This window comes from Sceloporus undulatus, chromosome 2, assembly GCF_019175285.1.
Source record: "Sceloporus undulatus isolate JIND9_A2432 ecotype Alabama chromosome 2, SceUnd_v1.1, whole genome shotgun sequence".
NCBI classification, from domain to species: Eukaryota; Metazoa; Chordata; class Lepidosauria; order Squamata; family Phrynosomatidae; genus Sceloporus; species Sceloporus undulatus.
The window spans coordinates 28,914,034-28,936,201 of NC_056523.1; the positions used below are offsets into that span (position 1 = coordinate 28,914,034).

At 38.7% G+C, this 22,168-nt stretch overlaps 1 protein-coding gene across 13 annotated transcripts in view; it reads right to left on the reverse strand.

Annotated features, from left to right (window-relative positions):
• CADPS (calcium dependent secretion activator) overlaps positions 1-22,168 on the reverse strand; it is a 466,363-nt gene that overhangs the window by 133,718 nt on the left and 310,477 nt on the right. For 5 of the 13 annotated variants that reach the window (XM_042450090.1, XM_042450099.1, XM_042450089.1 and 2 more), the window contains 5 exons: positions 10,709-10,810; positions 8,313-8,376; positions 5,558-5,681; positions 3,083-3,151; positions 2,183-2,200 (listed from right to left, as the gene is read on the reverse strand). In XM_042450090.1, the coding sequence (XP_042306024.1) occupies positions 2,183-2,200; positions 3,083-3,151; positions 5,558-5,681; positions 8,313-8,376; positions 10,709-10,810 (377 nt within the window). The remainder of the gene's footprint in view (positions 1-2,182; positions 2,201-3,082; positions 3,152-5,557; positions 5,682-8,312; positions 8,377-10,708; positions 10,811-22,168) is intronic. The other 8 variants (XM_042450101.1, XM_042450096.1, XM_042450095.1 and 5 more) reach the window with 3 other exon arrangements.

Below are 22,168 nucleotides of genomic sequence, written 5' to 3' on the forward strand. Positions count from 1 at the left end.
TTCTGTAAGGAAGCCGCATGGTTTGGCGGCTGTGGTTTCCCTCCAGGGGAAAAAAGGCCACTGGCAGGCCACCTTTTTGGGTGGTCTGTCCCAGGCCTTAATTTCCTTTCTTGAAGTTTGCTATGGCAAGCAAACCTTTTGGTCAAGAAAGCAAGAAAATCCAAATTAGTTTTAAATATGGACACAATGGATGGAATACTGACCCATTTTAATAAAATGAGGCATATATATAATGTTACACAATTTTAACTACATGATTATTAGTAATGATTCAAAGACTATTACTAAATGAATATATCTTGTATACATGTTACACTGATGGCTATATGGGGAATCACAAGAAAATATTGATACTGATGATTTTTCACATATCTGTTAAATATTGAAAGTAGAGTAGACCATTGAATATATACAGTCACGGGACTGGATTTATTGATGTCAGTAGAACTTATTGGGAGGAAGATTCATGATTCTCAGTCATTGTTTATAAACTTACAAAATCTGTTCAAAATTTGGGGGCAGCCTGGGGAGCTGTGGGTCAACAGGATGTCCTAGTGAGCCATGGACTTCTACTACAGTGATAGTGGATTCATCTTATATTCACGAAAGCTATTATTTTAACTCCATAATTTTGAACATCTCATGATATGCACATGGCGTTGATAACATTCTTTCATGACTATTTCTTCATTACGCAGATTCTTCATTGCTATTTCCAAAGCATATTCATTATCAAAGCAACTGGATGCATCAAACTGATATAGGTGAGGATGCTTGACTTTACTAAGGCCAGTGCTACGTGTTGCTGATACTGTAAAAACCAAGGTTAAAGGTAACTAACTTTGGGGCTCAACAGACTGCCCTAAAGGGGCTGTCTGGAGCTGCCCGTTTTCCCTCGGGAGGGAGCCCACAGCAACCAAACCACGTAGGCTCCTTTCACACCAGAAAGAACCCGCTAAAAGTGGGTTCTTTTTGGCGTGTGTGGGTGCTGCCATCAGTGTGCCATTGTGCACTATGTTGCATCAATGATGCAAGAGTGGTGCCATGACGTGCTGACGTGTCGCTGCGCTTGCATCATCATGGCAGCCCCCGTATGGATGGGAGACTGCCATGATGGCGGCGTCCATACGGACTAGCGTTCAGGAGTATACGGTTGCTGTGTGCTCCCAAACCCTAGAATCAGCGCAGACACATTCCTTCCTGCCCACCTGTCTCGGGCCTTTATTTATTTTTATGGACTTTTTGTTGTGAATGACTCAATTAGCTAAACTGTGATATTCTCATCCATCAATACTAGTAAAATGTAGGTCAGACTGGGATAAGTGAATTCTTGTAAGTGTTTTTTAAAAAATAAAATAGGTACTGAGCCATTTTCATTAGCTTCTTTCAAACATGGTCCCAATGCAACCAAGGCAGAATTTGCCATGATGGTATGAGGGTTTTTTTTCTTTCAAAAATATTTCCCTTTTAAAAACAGTTTAAAGTTCAGACAATCTGTTTTCACAAAACATAAACAAAGGACTCAAGGAAAAAAATAAAATAAAATTAACAGTTCAGATTTTAATAAATTTCAAATGACTATTTCTTACATTATATAGAAGTCATGAAAAAGGTTGTGTGTCTTAAAAATTTGTGTAACATTATTTCTTTAGAGATTATTATCTGAACTGTATTCTTGTTCCATTACATAACCACATTACAAAAAGATAAAAATAAAAATACAACACACATGACTTCTCTTTGACCATATTGTTAGTTACACATTAACAAGAAGAACATTCTACCCAGATAGGGCATAAAACAGAAGATATGAAAACAAAAATGAAAATTAATTTAGGTATAAAATTGTGTTTTGAATGAAAAGCCAGATTGTACATAACACTGTGCACCAAAATGTAGTGTTAGGTTTGGTTTTTGTTGTTGTTGTCGAAAACAAATGACTTCTTAGTCTATGTCTCATCTCCTAATAAGGCTGCACTATATCTTTGCTACCTATACTAGGGGTGAAGGAGAACACTAGTTACATCAATTAAGACAGCACAAATTAACTCCTTAAGTATTACTGCAACTCCAGCTTCTCTCTATAAGGAGTACATATCTTAAGGAGCTACAAAAAGGAAAAACAAAGATCAATAAAAACTCAACAATCCTAGCAATTTATAAGGCATATACAGTTGTTCACCTGCATCCTTTTGATTCTCTATATGAAAGAGAAAGAAAGCAACAAAGAGAAAAGAGAGAAAAACAAGAACAGATATGCAGGATTAATGAGCAAGTGGATCAAAATGCCTCCCAGTTATGTGTGATATATGACATTCGAGGAAAAAAAAGTTGCCCCATCTCCCCCACCACCCAGAAGCATGGGTACCATCGAAAACAACTTGTTTTGTGAAGATAAAGCTTAATGTTGTAACAAAGAAAAGTTGGTGTTTAGTGTTTTAAGCTCTGCGAACACACACTGGATACTAGAGTGGTAAACCAATATACATAACATGTCTTATTCAGAGTTGCTGATGAATAAAGAATTTAGAATAGCATTCTGCTTGAAAAAAAATAACAGACAAGAAACATGAAAAATCTAATGCACAGGGAAGACTTTTTCTCCCCACTGTGGTCTTATAACCAGATTGTTGAGAACTTTAGAAACAAGAAACATCAGGGAAAGATAAGGACAGTCCTTTCCCAATGTTGTTTATCTGACTTCTAGCTCATTGCTCCCCCGCGTTGTTTCTACCTTTTGATTGTGTACCAGTGACAAGTGTTTACAAATTGGGGTTACACAGAAGCAAAGTAAAAATGCATTCAGGTCACAGACAGAAAGAAGAACTGAAAAAACTTACAGACAAATTGGAGTTCGTCACAAACAAAAACAGCTGATTTTTTTTTCTAACCTGGTTTTTAGGCTGATAAAAAGTGACTGGACTTCTCACACTGGGACTTTCACAGACAGAAGCAACAGACAAGCCAATGCTAAAAGACTTGAAGCAAGGAAAGTGAGTTGATTTGGTTCTGGATTGTACTGAAGTAATGAAAAACAGAAAAGAGTGATGACAGCATGGATTGGAGGGTGGAAGGTACTCACGAATGGTTAAATCCATCACTTGAGAGGCCAAGCAGAAGACAGGATGCTCATACATTTCTCTCTTTTTCCCTATAAAAGAGGATTTGGGCATGCAAGAGGCTTAGGTCAGAGGTAAAGAGGTTATAGGTCATAGGTCAGAGGAAAACTTTACATTAGCTTAAAAGGAAAGTAGCTGTAGAGTATTTTGGGATACACACAGAATAAAAATAAAAAAGGAGATTTCAAATTGGAGGTTTACTGGATTAACCATTCAGCATGCTCATGAGTCACAAAAGAGATTGTGACCATGATTCTAAAGGTTTGTTCTGAATTGTTTGCAAGAATATAATGGTCAGAACGTCATGAATAGGAGGAAATAGAGTTCTATTGATTTCAGGCTCCAAGATACTAAGGAGTTTAGCCTTCAGTATCTAAGGCTTTCACAGGTATTTCTTCATAAACATAGCCTCAAGCAGCATTGCTGCTAATTGTTTCTAATCTAAATTTTTTAATGCACTCAGGCTATTTAGAGTCAGGGAGGCATTTTATTTCCAAATCGTAGACACCTCCGGAGAAATGTGTCACACGGTTTTTTTTTAAAGTAAAGGAGGAAAGAAAGAAAAGAACTCATAGTGAGCGGACTATGCTCATGAGAGAAAACCTGAGGCATGCAGCTTGCAGATGTTGGGTTGTTTCAATTAACAATCCCAGCATGCTTTGAAACTGACGCAACCACTTTTTATAGAGGCAGCATAGAAAAGTGGCTGAACCAACCACGAACAAGGAAGGAGAGAAGCAGAAGAGAGCAGGTAGTGTGGGATGAAGTACTTCTCTGAAAACAACGGCTGGAATTAAAAAGGAAAAGAAAAAAAGGAAACTAAAAGGAAAGGTTTGTTGCTTCAAGGTTTCCCAGACCTAAAAGTCACAGTGCCAAAAAGAGGGCAGATAATTAACACAATCAAGAAGAATTGAGGCACAAAAGGAAAGTACAAACTGACTGATCTATGTTTTGGGAAATGAATGCATTTTTACTTACAGATCATAAAGTTTGTTTTTGCATAGATATATCTGAAAGAAGAGAGCAAAGCTTACCAACAGAGTTAGTGAGCGTTACACAGAGACCTAGGGAACCCAGTGTCTGTTCAAAAGGAAATAACAACCCCAAAGCTGCCTTTGAATTGCCTTTGAAAGAGTTCTCCCATGTCCTTGTGAAGCATATCTACACACTGATTTTTTAAAAAACAGAGTTCACCAATTAAAACTGTTCAGTGAAGTACAGGGCTTGGATAAATTCCTTGATAGTATAGCGCTCAAGAGACCTGCGTTCCTTCTCTATTTTCACCGCTCATTACCAAGTCAAGAGTTGATAAACATCCTTTTAGTGCCCAATTCTTAAGCGTTTCTCACTGGATGCACAACAATGAATTCATTACCACTGGTACACAATTTGCATTGTCAATGGGGCAAAAACATTGAAAAAAGAGAGGAGGTGTGTAATGTACAGACCCTGGAAATATGTGGCATATCACAACAATCCAGTCCTTCTGATAAGCAAGGACTAGGGAGAAAAAAATTGAATGATGATATTGTTTCCTCCAGTGTTGTTATTCTAAGCAAAGGAGAACAGTTTTTGTAGAGCTTCATGGCTCATACATGATGACATGACACAAATCCATAATCCACACTGCATGATTCAATTTAAACATTGTACAACAAAGCATTTATCATGATGTGTAGGAGGTTCAAAGTACTATACAACAGCAAGGTAACAATGAAAATTGATTAATGTATAAAGGTCTATCTGCATGTACAGAATGCCTGCCAAAAGCATCTCTTCAAGCAAGTTTTAAAATGTCTTTTGGATGACTACATGTGTCTCTGGTCAGTACTTGTTATTCCTTCATAATATAAAAGGTCAATAATATCAGCTACAGTGAACTCAGAGTGACAAGAATGAAATCTGATGCAAGCACAGGGCCAACTGATTTGACAAGATCTGCTATGCATAAAGGGAGGGTGACTGAATATTACTTGTGAGAATATATATAGACCTTTTAAGTTGGCTTGCAATGAATGAGTACCATTATAAGACAATTTTTTCTGATATTTCAATAGTTCCGTGAACTCCACTGTCACAAACACTGCTTTGCCTTTCCAGCTACAAAAATGATACACTATGTTGATTTCACTATTTTTCTTACTGGTGTGTGTGTGTGTGTGTGTGCATGTGACATGTATGAATTGGACAAACATACATACTTATTCACCTACAAAATAAATATTCTTTTATCTGTTTCAGCTTTTTTTAAAAGCAATTATTGCACCAAACCTGTCTTGAAAATGAAATAAAAAAATGAAATTGTTATTTTTTTCGTCATATATGCTGTAGTGAAAAAAAAGGTAGACACTGAATTTCTTTCTTTTTAAAATGCAGCTGTCTTGGTTGCTTTCCTGAAAGAGGGTATTAACGTTAATTTATTAATAAAAATTTCTTACCTTCAATTTTGGCATACTCTGATAGCCGAGTATAGTTTGTCAATGCAGCTTGTTCTAAGCATTTACGGATGACAGCTTTTACCTCTTCCTGAGGGACTGGAGTAACTATGTCTTTCATCAAAACCTTGATATAAGAAACACTGATTTATTGTGTCATCATGATAATTGTGTTGTTTTTTTAACATTTCACCCACCCTCACAATGCCCTTTGTCTCCCTCTCCTGGCCAGAAAACAGACAGCAATAGTATCATTGTTCCTGGTTACTAAGGGTCACTGTTGTGACCTCTCTACTTGTATTTGCATTGTGCACAGAACTGCCCAGAAAATATCCAAAGATGTGCATATTACAACAATATAAGAAAAGTCATAGACATGTGTCAGACACACACTCTAAAAATTTTCAGGTCTTAGCTGTTATATACATTCCTCATCATTGCGGGTCTCTCTCTTCCACCTTCACTAAGATCTGCAAGGGCAAATATGAAGAGCATAGCTATATTCATCTATTGTGATGCCAACTGAAGATGCCATCTGATGTAGCAATGCCATATAAAGAAGCTGATTCTTGCCAAGGAAAACTTGTGCCACCATAAATGCTGTAGCCTTTCAGGTGTCGCAGGACTTGGTTCTCACGTTTCTCACATTTTAAAAAAATTGACAAATTATATTCAGCACTAGAATCAGCACTCCATTAGGTCCTCAAAGAACATGCTGTTCCATTAGAGTTTTGAAAGAGTCTGATTATTTCTCAATTGTTAAAGTGAAGGTTTGTAGTAATAGTAGTATGCATGCACATCATAGAGAAGTGCCCAAATTCAATCCCTGATATCTCAAGGTAGAACTAGGAAAAGGTCATGCCTAAAAAAGGTTGCCCCAGTGCAAAGCACACTGCAGTAAATAAGACATGGATCACCATGGTCAGGCTTGATCTCAGATGGTATACCAGTCTAAGCTAGATGAAAACTTTGGCTAGAGGCATAGCCTGAGTATCCAGGAACAAAGACCTCCAAATTGTGAATCAGAATACTGCTCTTTCAAAAAAAAAAAAAAAGTCTTTTTTTAGAGTTCTCACATTTCCTGTCTGTTAAAGTTTGGAAGTTCTCAAACATCCCCATACTTCTTCCAGACAATTCAAAACAATCCTGGAAATTGATGAAAAGGAGAAATCATCCCCCTGTTGGTACTGAATACAGTAATTTGTTGAATGGTGAGTCTACACATAGGGAAATCCCAGTGATTCAGATAGTCTGCTCTTGTTGCAACTAACTAGATTTCTCATAGTGGTTTTATACAGAAACCATGTTATAGTAAATATGAGAGTATGAATATAATAGGATAGCAACTGAGATGGTATATCACATTCTGAAACCAAACCTCCAGGAAACACTGTAAAATGTCATCTTGCAAGCCCACTCCTGCCAGGCAATCCAGAAGCATAATTTGACCAATGGGATTGAATGCTGCTGGGTGGTTCAGTAGAACCACCAAGAACCTCCAGGGATGTTCTCCCCTTGTCTAGTTCCTGGCATAGGTCTTCCACCAGGGTGAACAAATCTGTCTAAATTCCAAATCTTGGCCTGAAGCCAGAATGAAATATGTCTACACAATTTGTTTCACCTGAGAACTACTGAAGCTGAGATGGCCCCATGCAGAAATACTTTGCCCAATACTAGCAAACTGAAGGAAATTATCCAACATGGTGGAGTCCAGAGGAGGCTTTTTAAAATGGTAGAACATTAGGATAGCTGGTACAACATCAGAAGATTAGGATGGCTAGCATAACTCCTTCCTCCAAAGATGCATTTACTCTTCTCTAGCCATTGGACTAGTCTCCGTTAATCAGCCAGGAAGGACAAGGGTAAAGCATACATGTTGTTGAGCTCATATTAAAGGGGAACCAAACAGCTGGGTGGGGGGAGGGAAAGCTCATCCAATCCAAACAGAAATGCTCATGAAATCTAGGGTGCTGAATGCACAAATGGGATACCAAGGGCCAACCCCATGGTATTCTGCCTGTGTATCCTGCCTGTTTTCACCCCAGGTGTGTACCTGAACCAATGTGGTGATGGGTTCAGGTGCCTGCCTGCCACCTTGTCAAAGAGCAGCTGACGTGCCCTCTTACCTGTCACTGCCATTTTCCTTGAAGGCTTCAGCTATGCCTGTCATGTTGGTAATGGGGCACCTGGCTTCACCCATGTGGCCAGGCAACCCCCTTCTGATTTCACAGGCTGCAACTGAAATCTTCACAGTGAATGGCCGTGGTGGCAGGTAAGGTGGTGTGGAGGCTGTTTGGTCTGCTGGCTGTTGTGAAGAGTTTCTGAGAAACGCAGCTGCAAAGACACAATCTTTTAAGACCAGGATAAAGGCTGTTTGGGCTGGGATTGGGCTGGATTCACTGGATCAGTGCCCAGTCTGCCCAATTCAAGCCTCAGGATGTTGGCGTGCATTGTATATACAGGTCTGGGGGGCGGTATGGGCCTTTTGGCCTGTGTGAACAGCCCCCTTATATCACAGCATGTCCTAAGTGGACAACAAATGTTGCTCATATTAGACAACCCATTACTATTTGTAAAACCATGCACTGAAGAAGATGAAATATATTTTCACACTGCTGCAGTCATTCATTTCCACTATGATGAGAATTAAAATGGCTTCATGATTTCAAACTGAAGCCAATGTAAATTCTACAAAATGAAAATAGTCAAATATGGCAACTTGATTTCTTCACCAACCTTTCAGCACCCCTATGCTTACCCTTTCCAGGAGTGATAGTGTGGCTTTTAAAGCGCCTTCTGGTCGGCCAAATGGGAAGCAATACCTAGAGTAAATAAATAAGTTTTGAAGATTTTTTAGACGTGTAATTGTATTAATAGATTTTACACAGACTTGACAAAAATGATTATTTCCTGAAGGACCAGCTCCTTTCTCTCAATATTCTTCTGTTTAATTATTTATTGTGGCATGAATCAGATTAAATGGAACTATTAGAAGGGTTTAAGTCTTTAAGTTAGCACACATTAAAAAGCTTGCAATTTCCACAATAGAGCCATGAATCCAGAGCAAGTGCAAGTTATACTGCAACATAAATCTTAGATGAGTAATGAAAGAACAAATTCAGCAGGATTGCAGGATTAGTTTTTCTTGTTTATCGCATCACAGTTTGTATTCATTGGAATTTATGGGCCGAAGGAGACAGACCAGAAGAAGCGGTCTATGGCTGCTTTGGCCCCAATTGTGCTGGGACTGTAGTGATCACAGAGTTGCTTCTAAATCGGGCCACCACCGCAGTCCCAATTAGGCTACCAGCAGAAGCAGATTTAACCCATTCCTTTGTGGACCGGCTCTTGCCTCATAAGCATGGCCTCGAAGCAACTTCCAGCCACTTTGGGACATGTGTCATCTGAATGCCATACCCTTGAAGTGGCCAGAAGCCACTACTTTTGGCTAGCTGTTTCAGCCCTATATCATTTTTTATTATCCAGATCCCCCTGCCAAGTATTAACAACATGAGTGGAAACCGAGAATCTATAAAATTTCTTTATGGGTATGATCATTTCAGTGAGATATGACTTGACGTTATACTAAAAAGGCAATCCAGGTTGGAGATTCTCCTTGCTGGTAGATTACTGAAGAGTGACAATGTGGTGGGAGGAATCATGGATGAAAGTGAGGTAGCATTTGGTTTTCTCTAGATATGTATGCTTTAAATTTATTCATAAGCATCAATGCAAGAGTTTGGGAAACTTGGGTCCTGTCTGATTTGGTGCAGGGCCCCAGAGCTGCCCTGGAACCTGGCCCCCCAGTTGCAAAGGCCTTCCGTTCCAGTGTTGAGTGGCTGATCACACACAAGTCCCACTGAGCTGCCTGGCACATCTGCAGTCATTGTGGACTGCTTGACTATGAAGCCAGAATGAGGCACCCAGACTCAATCACATGGCTGGGTGTCTTGTTCTGACCTCAGAGAAGAGATTAGCAGCAGCAGCAGCACTGAGCAGCAGAGACATGTTTCATAAAGCTGCCTGGCATCAGAACGGCAAGTTTAGGATTTTCCAGGATTATCCAGAGTAACTGGTCTCCCTACTGAGGAGAGGGGAGGCTGTTTTATTTGACTTGTGCAGACAGGACCTGGGAATTGCATCACATATATGCTAAACTTTTAGGTGACTTTTGCTCTTGTGAAGACTAGCCTGTAACACAGCCAACTCTAAAGCAGTAGTGCTCCCTATTATCCCTGTTAAATGCATGACTGCAGCAAAATAGGAAATGGGGAATGGAGGAAGGATAAACCAGCAATAGAGAGATATCTAAAAGGAAGTAACAAGGTCAGATTACATTATGCAAGTTCCTGCCTGTAAGTACAGTGGACCCTTGGCATCTGCTGGGGTTTGGTTCCAGGACGTCCATGGATGCTCAAGTCCCATTAAATATAATGGCACCTTAAAATGACAAAAAACAAGATTTCCTTTTTGGAATTTATATTTTTTGGAATATTTTGAAGCTGTGGGTTGTTGACTCCATGGAAAAGTAATCTGTGGATAGGGAAGGCCAACTGTAGTCCAATATGAATAATGCAATATAATAAATCAAATTTAAAAATACAAAATGGGCAATTCAGTTTTAGAGGTTTGTTGTGTGCCTTCAAATAATTTCTGACTGATTGCAACCCTAAGTCAAACCTGTCACTGGGTTTTCTGGGACCAGGAGTGTGTGACTTGCCCAAGGGCACTCAGTGGGTTTCCAAGACTGAGTGGGAATCGAACCTGGATCTCCAGAGTTGTGGTCCAATGCTCAAACCACTATACCATGCTGGCTCTCTCAGTTTGAAATAAACATATCAATTTATAAAAATTAAAACTAGCCTCTCATTCCACTCAATTTCTATGAATTCTGACATAAGAAAAATGGAAAATGGAATGAAAAACTCAATGGAAAATTTCTCCATTGATTGTCTATTGTTAAGACAATAGAATCTTTAATGTCAAAAACGCAACAGTCCTTAAGCCTTTTAGCAACTCCTGTGATATTACTGTAATGTGATAGGTATGCTAATAAAGCCCAAGGAAATTCTTGTTGTTTATGTAACTACCTCTGCATCATGTGAAATTCAGCAAATCACCTCTGCATTTAGAAGATGAAAGAGCAATGATTACCTAAAATGTGTGATTTGATTTTCCAATAACAACCGCAGTCGCTCCTTGATTTCTTCAAACCGTTCTTTTTCTTCTACCGTTACAGTTCCTATTCCGTCAGGCCTGAAGGAGAGAGGTTAAAATAAGTTTTCTTTACATTTTGCCATTTTATTTATAATTGAAAACAAATACAGAAATAAAGAGCATTTATTTATTTAACATCTCAACATTTTTAAAATGAAAACACAATTAAACAGATTACCATATTAAAACAATAAGAGAATTAAAAATCATTGAAGGCAGAGATGGAAAGAAAGAAAAAGTACAGTCACCCCCATTAAAAGGTCAGTCCTCAGCAGTCAGTCAAAAGCCTGTCTGAATAAATTGGTCTTTTCCTGCTGGGGAAGGACATGTTGGGGCGACAATCTGGGAGCAACCACCAAGAAAGCCCTTGATACATTTTAATATTCAAACCTCTGATTCACCAAAGTAAATTATTTCAAAATTCTCTGAACCTATGAACTAGTTTCCAACGTACTGGTTAAGTTTATTTGGAGGCCTTTCTACCACTGTAGCATGAAGCCTCTGCTCCAGGGCAAGCAATGATATGGCAACTGTGTATTTTAAGTACTTAAAGGAATTATATGAAAACTATATTCTTACCTATACATCATTTTTCACGAACCAATTTGGAGGATTGTAAGAATTTCTGAGTATGAAGGCTGTTTCATGTGGGTAAGATTTATCCACTATTGTACAAAAACATAAAAATGCTTTGCTCATTGAGGTCATTAAGTACAAAAAATGAAGAGCAGATCCTTGCACTTCATGGGGTACAACACAAGCCCCCCACTCAAATTTGTAAGATGAGTTTTAGGACAGGATTGAGGAATTTTTGTAGGTCTGGACCATGGAAATAAATCACTGATTATTTCATCCTTGCTTGTAAGGATAAATTATTAGGGTAGTTATCGCTGCACTGTGCAGAAAAAAATGAATACGCCTCTACAATATTCTTGCCATTTTCAAATGTCTTCATATAAACAAATTATTCCCCTCAGAAAATCTTTCAGTTTTGTGTAGATTTTGTTGTGGATTTCTTTTTGTGTGCAAAATCTCCACATGTTTTCTCCACAGTGGCATCCCTAGCGGCACCCATTGCTGTGTGTGTGAACTGCCTTGCTCTCGCTACCCCACCCAGCCAAACCACTTCCCCAACACCCTCAGAGTCCCACGTGGCGGCCACCACATAGGACTCTGAAGGCACCAACGACCCCCAGCAGCCGCCACTACTTTCTCCCTTGCCCAGTAGCCATGCCAGTCCCTCCAGGTGTACAACCGCATCATTTTGTGACACCACTCTTTCCCCATAGAGAAAATGATGCAACTTGACATCACTTTAAAAGATGAGGCTCCATCCTATGGAATTCTGGATTTACAAGGTCTTTAGCCTTCTCTGCCAAAGAGTGCTGGAGCCTCACAAAAGTACAAATCCCAGGATTCTATAGAATGGAGCCATGCCAGTTAAAGTGTCAAAATACATCACTTCTACAGTGCAGATACACCTCCAATGTGAATAGAGTGTTTGAACATTTGGATATGTCAGCAATTTTTTCCCCATTTTATTACAAAACTTTATTAGTTACACAAACCTACATTCTTTATGGAAACATACAATTAGACATACATAAAATCTATATAAGTTAATGTAACAGCTTAACACTACACACACACACACACACACACACACACGTCTTAACACATAAAACTATAAATTAAACTGTCAATTAAAACAGCAATCAATTAAAAGGAGTAGAGACTTAAATGAGCACTGCATGAAAATCTAAAATATAGTTGATATGACCTAAAAGCACAGCATAACCACAAAAATACATCAGAATTGAAACACCCAAGAAAACAAAAAGGCCTTTGCCTGGCGCTGGAAACAAGATAGATGCCACAAATGGAGACCTATTATGCTGGCCACCCAACCGTATAAAAAGCTTCACAAATAAACAGGAGCACTATGAAGTGTGTCCAGAAACAAACTGGATGCTAGCAAAGATGGTTCAATTAAGATCAATGGTGAGAGATGACATATTGCGTGGAACTACAAATGTAAAGAGCAGGTGGCTAATAAAACCTCCCATTCCCCTCCTCTGGCTGTATCAACTTGGATATAGCAAAAGAATATTTGTTGACTACTACAGGAAGAGAACTAAGTCCAAATACTTTCCTTTCTCCCTCCTTCTTGCAGTCTTTAGACCAGCCTGAAAACCAGCCCCAGAACATTTTCCAAACCAGTTCTTGGGGGAGCATGACAGGGTTGTGATGGGAAGGGCAGATTACTCCCTGCTCATTTGTACTGGATTCAACTATTTTGTCAGCAGAAGTCCAGGACTGGATTTTGTGAAGTGTGTATTTCTACTGACAATGTATTTTGGCGATAATGAATTAAGTGCATTTCTTGAACAAGTTAAATCAAACAGCAAACCATTCAATGAACTGGAATAAATCAAAATACTTTGGCTTTACTGCTATGTGAATCAGGTTTACAAAATCAAAGGGCAAACTAAAGACTACAGGCCTAAAGTATGGATGAATTGTCTGTGTTTTCCCCCAGACACACAATGTACTATATATAACAAAAATCCAGAAATCAGTGATAAGTGAGGGCACACTCATATCCCTAAGGATGATCTAATGAATATATGTTGTGTTGAGTTGAAAAATGCCAGTGTTAACTTTCTGTATCTTTCGAAAGACAATGACTTAAAGGTTTCAAAAAAAGATTTTTGGATAGAAATATGTAACATTAGTTTTGTATGAAAGTATGAATTCTGAGTAAGGTACCTAAGCCCCTTTTCACGTGAATAAAGCAACATAAAAGGCTATATCTTTTCTTCTCTTTCCCTAGATAGTATGCAAAAAATATACTGCCCCAAGTATATTGGAAAAATTGCTTTTATATTGATGTTCACATATTATTAACACAACAGTGATGTTGGGGAGTGGGATGAGGGGAATCTCTTGACTCTCACAATTTCCCTTATATAGTATGTTGTATCAGATTATCTATGAAGAAGGTAAACAAAACAATTCTCTTGCGTTCCACAAAATGACTGAGTAAGCCAGGCAGTAAAAAGCATTACCTTTTATTACTAACAAGCAATAAGTAGACTCCTATAGAGTCTGTAACTGAAAGTCTCTCTCTGTAAGAGCAGTTTAAGAAGTCTTAAAATTTAGCAAATGTTCTTACCTAAAGGCCTCCTCCAGTGTTTAGATTAATCTTTGCAAATCCTTACTACTAGACTAGTTTGGCTATACAAAAGACTTGGCAAGGGATTACAAAGCTCCTAATGAACCTCCTGTCAGGGGTTAATTGGTAAGCTTTATTTTCCTTTTAAAGAATCAAAATGGTCCTAAGATATATATATATATATATATATTAAAAAATACGATCTGTACAGTCAATATTTCATTGAGCTAAAGATGCAGAAATTTCAAAATATAATATATTATAGATAATCATGTATTATAACAGATTAATATAAATATTTAAACATACACCTTAAACTCCTGACATATTTCTTTTACACTCTTTTGTTTACAGTGATGAAATGAATTTAAACTCACTCACAAAGTGAATACCAAAGATTGCAGTATCTGTCACTTGCAGAGGAATTTGCCAGCATTCTTATGTTTAGATTTATTTTCAATATTATATAAATTCAAAATAAATGTTTATTCATCCATCTTGTGTATTAAAAATACTGAATTATATCCCAGATCTAGAATAGAATAATTGGACAATAAATAAAAATATAAACTATATTTTTGGCCTCATTTTTAAAAACACACACACACACACACACACATATATATATCTGTAAAATATTGTATGAAATATAAGCAAGCAGTTTGATTATATATATTTTACGACTGAAACAGTTCAAATATTTCAGATTTCACATTCCAGAAAATATTGTCATGTCTGTGTATTTTTATTTTTATTATTATTTATTGAAATTGAATGTTCTTGTAGCTTAGCCTTCAACTGTTCTGATTTGGCAGGGATATATCAGTTAATCCTTTATTCCACATTTTCAGTTGCTTTTAAAATATAGAGCAGAAATATAGAGCAGAAAACCTTTCACACTTTCCCCATTCATCCACAGCTTAGAATCTTATCTTTCCCAGTAGGCTCAGGCAAAAGCAAACTATTGCAGCATTTTCTTGTGCATTTTACCCCATTATTCAGATCAACCCTGTCCAGTGAAACCTGCAGCAGCACTCTATAAGCAGTTTGCAATCTGTAATCCAATTGCCCCCAACAAGCTGGGTACTCATTTTACTGCCCTATGAAAGGATGGAAGGCTGAGGGGCTTGCAGACCACCTCTAAGGGGCAGCCTGCAGCTGCCTTCAGGTGCACCAGATTAGGGCCACGGCATCTACATGCCACGGCCCCGATTTGGCCTTTCCAGGGTATTAAAAGGAGTGACAAAAAGCAGCTTCTTTTTGTGCCCTGGAAAGGGTGTGATAGCCATGCTGCCACAGCTTGAAGGTGCTCCTTTGGTGCTGCGTTGTGTGGACACAGCACTAGAGGAGCGCTGTGATGCCATGCACTGTGTGGAGCAGCACATGGTGTAATGGCACCCTGGCGGTGGAGTCAGGGGAGTTAATTGCACCATGGAAGGAGGCACGGAAGGAGAACAGAACAGAAGGGGCCTGGAACGAGTGGGGGACGCATTTTACTGCACATAAAAGTCCCTCGCTCATTGCGTTCCATTCCCCATCCATTCACCATCTCTCCCAGAGGGGGTGATTTTTGAGAACTGTTTCAGTCCTCTGGGGATGGATTGGGAATGGAAGGGAAGGGAAAGGAATGAGTAAGGGACTTCTCTGCACAGTAAAATGCGTCCCCCACTTGTTCCGTTCCCTTCCTGGCCCCTTTTGGACCATTCTCCCACTGTGCCAGGAGCCTGTGCGATAAACTCCAGGGTGTGCATCATGTGGATATGACGCACCAACTCAGCCCAGGCTGGCCTTAATGGCCGGTCTGCACAGGGCCTGAGTCAACCTGGAGCCCTTTTAGACTGAACTCCACTGTGGTTGCAGTACTGGTATTTAACCACTATGCCACCATGGCTCCCTTCATGATTCACTAGAAAAAAACATAATGCTAGGTAAGACAGAAGGAAGCAGAAAGAGAAGGAGACTGCATGCCAGATGGATAGACTCAGTCAGAGAGGCCATGGCCTGAGCCTACAAGACCTGAGCTGAGTGGTGGAGGACAGGGAGTATTGGAGATGTCTCATTCATAGGGTCACCATGAGCTGTGGTTGACTTGAGGGTAATTAACAACAACAGGGATTTTTGCCCTTTTCCAGTTTTTTTTGTCTGCTCCACACTTTTGTTGGGAACATTGATGATTGGGTCAGAGTGGTTTCTTAAACAGCCAATCACTTGGCAGGTAACGAGGGGAGATACAGGATTGGGATGAACACCTATAGCACCCCCTTGCCGTGAAGGAGAGTCCTCTGGAACTGCTTATTTTGGTCATGCGACTAAGGGGATGGGGAAAGTTACTCTCCTTGGAGCTGGCCAAACTCTCATTTTAAGTCCTGTGACTTGGAGGAGGAAGCTTCAGCTTGGCCTTTCAGATTGAAGCTGGCTGAGGAGCAACCACTTACTGGGTTGTCTTTGGGGCTCAGGTAATTTGCCCAGGGGAAGCTGCGGAGGAGGTCTGGGGAAAGACCACCTTCCTCAGCTGCCCCTACAATAGGTTACTCTCCGCTTTTGCAGTTCTAAAGTGGAAATAAAACACAGGGTAGATTTAAATATAGTGGCCCATTTTACAACACAGCTTTCTGTGCCTGTCTTATTATTTCCCAAGTTGGTTGGCAAATACTTTTTGCCAGCTTGATCACACTCTGCTGTTGTTTGAAGACACATGTCTTGGTTGTATCTGTGACATGTTGGGAGGGTATGCTATAATAAGAAAGTGAGACTACAGCACACTGTTTCAAGTCATGCAGTGGTCAGCATTGCCCCAGCCAAAGGCCAAAGGCCATTCAAACATATTCACAAACCCAGAACCTCAACCAGTCAATATAACCAGTCAAAGTCATTGCTAATTTTCAGATCCACTGCTTATTTTAAAGTTCTACTTAACTCAAAGTAATTTTCAAGACTAATTAGCCTAAGATATAGAAACCACTCATTTACTGATAGAACTTACAATGTTTTGGAGTAAATGTGCCAGCAAGTACAAGTTATGTCACTGACGTGATAATTGCAGTTATCACTAGATAACCTATATGTGTGAATTTGTTATCACTAGTTATTGAATGATCAGTTATCACAGATCATTGCCTTTTAATGTGTCACACAATTGCCAAATGAGGGGGAATCCAAGATAGGATGTGAAAAGCCTATCATATAGTTGCTTATCTAATGTTGTCAAACTATTATTAAACTAAATGTGTGAATTATCCAGGATTGCAGCAATAACCTATGATGTGTTTCTCATAAAATGTCTTGACATTAGTCTAAATGAAGAAAAACACAAAAACAGAGTGTGGTTAAGAAACTTGCTCTTTTACTTAAATTCCTTTCTTAGTTCAAGACATCAGTTTAAAATTTATGTTGACCCTTAATGTGCTAATGACCAAGGAAACCGCTTATTACATAGAAAATGAAATGGCAACCATTGGCTGCAGATGGCAGACCTGCTGATACTGCAGACCCTGGAGGAGAATTTACTCTTAATTGGCATTAGGATCAGAGTACCAGGTTGCTTTTCTATCTGTTGTTGCTGCACATTCCTTTACAAAAGGCTTTAAACATTAGTGACTTGAACCAGGTAGCTCTGGTTATCTTTAGACCAATATAAGAAGAAAGCTTTCTACTTCCAGTCAGTTATTTTCTCTTAATTTCAATGGGAACAAGATTTACTACTCCTTCAAGAGGGATAGTAATGTTAGCCTGTTACAGCAAAACCAACAAAACTCTTTGTTGGAAATATTATAGGAACAATATTTCTGAGCTAGTTTGAATGAATTTTATTTCCATTCTCATGCTCCCTCTAGAAACTGAAAGTTTGCCTTGACTGAGACAATTCTCTGGCATTTCACATGTCAGTATTTCTTGTTCTGGTATATTTCCAAACAATTACTAGGTTCTTTCACATGTTTTAGATGGAGGAACATGAAGCAGCTGAGAAATAAGGATAGCCAGACACTGTGTCATGCCATGTTTTGCAACCATAACCCAGGGGAATGTGCTTGACTGAGGTCTAGAGTGTATTCAGGAATCAAATAGCTGATAATGTTCCAAATTCTTTACCATGTGGAGGTTACTTTCTATTATCAGGACTCAAGGGTGCTTAAAAATCATTTTTATTGCACGTAAGACCAGTTAGTATATATGGACCTGTCTGAAACATTTGATTCATCATTCTAAAATGAAATAGTATTTTCCTTAACCTCCTCCCCCCACTTTTATGACCTTTACAAACTTAAATGGGAATAAACCTCAACAGACTCACTGGGAAGGCATTACTTTCAGCTTTACACAACAGGATCAGTTTACAAAACTGATACAGAACAAAAGTCACAGATTTCAAACAAAAATGTTTTGCATTTCTGAAGATTTACTCCTCAGTCTTGTCAATTGATTAAACCAATTAATTCTATAAACTTCATTTAGCATTTCAGCACTTAACACTGTCTATTTTATTCATTTATTACTTTAAAAGGACATTTTTGTAAATTTCAAATAAATTTGCTCCAAAACACACTGCAGAAATAATCCGGTTTCAGACTGTGTTAACTGCCCTGGCTGCGTCACAGGGAATCCTGGGAACTGTAGTTTGTTGTGGCCCCAGCGCTCTTTCTGACAGAGAAGACTAAGTGTCTTATAAAACTACAGCTCCCAGAATTCCCTAGCATTGAGCCAAGGCAGTTAAAACAGCCTCAAACTGGATTATTTCTGTAGTGTGTTTTGGACCTTTATGAGTGCAATAAAACAACACTAGTGTTGGAAATAGTGTTTCCCAGTCATTAGCATCCCATTTCCAGAGATTTTAGGTCAAAACCTGAGAACAGGGGGTTGAGTGCATGGGTGCTTGTACAGTCATCCCTCCATATTCATGGATTCTTTGAAAATGTTTCTAAAAATATAAATTACACAAAGAAAACTATGATTTTGCTATTATATATAAATAACACAATTTTACTATCCATTGTATTTAATAAGACTGGAACATCCATGGATTTTGATTGTGGAATTGGTGACAAGGTCAATCTAGGCAAATGAGCACTGAATTCATATAAAACAAGGTGGTGGTTGGGGACACCAATACAATTTTTCAGTAGGCAGCAAAATGTGCCCAGTAGCTGCAGCATTTCCTTCCATTCCAGCTAGGGATTGCCTGGCTTACAAAACACATGACATATAGGTAATTTATTGAGGCCTTATGTGCTACTGGAAGTTGTGGTAGGCCTATTGCCAGCCCCTGAAGTGTTGTCTTCCTCTACTGGCCCCTGTACCACTGCTGCCAGGACTTGTGCAACAAGAAGACTCCCCAATAGCAAAACTATTGCTGGTTCCAAATGGCACATTGCACTCAAGTGCACATACCCACTACCTCTTCCTAATCGTCATTCCTTGTTCATAACTTTTCAGTGCATTGACACTACACAAGCACAACACATATACAAACAACTTTGCACTGAACCAGGAATCCTGTTACCCTAGCTTGGAATAGGGTAGTCCACCATGCCCTATGAGCCACCTAAAGGAGTTTAGTCTACAGAAGAGATGGTTTAGAGGTAACTTGATAGCCTTAAGTATTTTAAGAGATCTCATATTGAGGATGGAACAAATTTGTTTTCTTTCACTTCAGAGAGTAGAACACAGAGTGATGGATTCAAACTACTGCTAAAAAAATTCCAGCTAAACATTAGGAAGAACTTCCTGACAGTAAGGGCTATTTGACAGTGGAATATGCTGTCTCAGAGCGTGGTGGAGTCTCTTTCTTTGAAGAGGATGGATAGCCATCTGTTGGGTGATGCCTTCCTGCACAGCAGGGGTTTGGACTGGATGGTTTGGATCCTTATGGTTTCTTCCAACTCTATGATTCTATGACATTGGTACAGAGGCTGTAAAATCAGCTCAGACACAAAAATCAAACTTCCCCTTGAGATTTGTCTGGAGCCTAGAAAAACAAACAGTTGACTATAATTTCATCTGAAGTTCTCAGCCCTGGTAGCTCTAGTTGGAAAACTCCTCCAAACTCAAAGTGTCTTGTAATTAGCTTGACTTTTCCAAGCCATTGTTAGAGAACTCTCAGTAAAACTCTTTTTCTTCTAACAAAAGACTACCTGAGCAAGGCAGGTATACAGAAACACCACAGTTCACCCTTTCCCAAGCAATTTAAGTCTTAAGAATGAGGAAAGTGGCCATCAGAAGAGTTGGCTAGTGAATATAGAGCTCTTGTTGGTCTCATTTTTAAGGTATGCCTATTCCAGAGCATATTTCTAGTTCCTCAACATTAGCATCATATATTTTTGGCTTAAAAAATTGCAATGCAAATATTACTGATTGCTTTGAATCCATGACCTAATTCACACACAGACACACAAAACAAATATTGTCAAAGGTTGCATTGAAAAATTCCCCCTGAAAAAAATGGAAGACAGAATGAGGTGATCACCTCATGCAAGAGATTTTGGGTATCATGAAATTCCTTATATTTTCTAAACTGGTCCCCTCAAGGCCTCTTTACATTTAATATCACTGTTCACCAACTACTCAGCTGGGGAATAATTAAAGCTGAATCCAAATGCCTTGATTTTGCCATTCTAGTATTAGGTTTTTATGTACAGCATTTAGTGGAAAGAGTTAAACTGTGATTCCTAAAGTACTTTGTCTAGAACAGGTTCATTATGATTTGCTGTACATCAAAGGTTAGAGATAAAACAGAGAGAGAGAGAGAGAGTGAGAGAGAGAGAGAGAGAGAGAGTGAGAGAGTATACCATGGGATGTGACAAAACACCAGTGGCTCATTGTCCAGGTAAAGAAAAATATTTCCCACACCAGTTTCTCTTCTGCTTGGACACCTTTGACTGGTAACAAGATGTGTCAGTGTGTATCCCAGATCAAAGGACATATTAAAGCTGGCATGGTTAGTAACTGAACAGATAAAACCTATCTAGTCCCCTATTAATTAAAAAGAGCTCCAACTGTTGATATGGTCCTCACAATCTCAACTGAGTTTTATCAACTCATATTTCTAGCACATAGAACCCTCCTTTTAAATTAGTTTCATTGATCAGAATTTACTATGTTCATTGTTCTGTCTGACTTTAACCACAGCAATTTAGTCATCACCATTTGGGAAGTAATATTTGTAAACTGCTTTTAGTTTCACAAAGCTGTCCAGAAACAATATTAATGTTCACTGTATTGTACATGTGACTCATGTAACTAATAATATATTTTTAAAAACTGTACTCATAAACCTAAAAAGAATAGTAAGTAATCAACTCTCAATTTGCCTGATACCTATAATTACCAATAATAATAATAATAATAATAATAATAATAATAAAGCTGCTGTGTATCATGCAGCAAGAAACTTGAGACAATCTACAGGTCAAGTGTAGCCATTTTTGGAGCAGCGTGGATGTCTGGAAGGCCTGCCAACTAGGAGCCATCAGAACTGCAAGGACTTCCTTTCTCAAACAGCTGTGGACTATATTACATCTGACATGACAAGCATCTCTTGAATCTACCTTTCAAATATTCGGCAAACCATTTTCTCACTGTCCTTCACAAAGTTGACATTTTCGGCAGCATGATAGGAAAGATGTCACGTCGGCTGCTTTTCAAGTTCTTGTCACAGTAGTTAGCACTAGTTCTGTCATCTTTACTCTCCTCACAATCCCCCATCTTTAGCCATGTCACAAATAATAATACTTCCAATGTGTGGTGGGTTTTTTTAAATCAAATTTCAAATATTATCAACCAGCTGTATATCTCTGGAATGTACTAGTTATGTTAATTTCTGTTGCTGATCCTCCTAAAAGCTGGAACATAATGAATTTTTAAATTAACAACAACAGCAAACACCAAACAACACTTGGGACAGCACTATGATTATAAATGTAAATTTGAAAGTCCCTGGACACAGTAGTTAGCACTAGTTCTGTCATCTTTACTCTCCTCACAATCCCCCATCTTTAGCCATGTCACAAATAATAATACTTCCAATGTGTGGTGGGTTTTTTTAAATCAAATTTCAAATATTATCAACCAGCTGTATATCTCTGGAATGTACTAGTTATGTTAATTTCTGTTGCTGATCCTCCTAAAAGCTGGAACATAATGAATTTTTAAATTAACAACAACAGCAAACACCAAACAACACTTGGGACAGCACTATGATTATAAATGTAAATTTGAAAGTCCCTGGA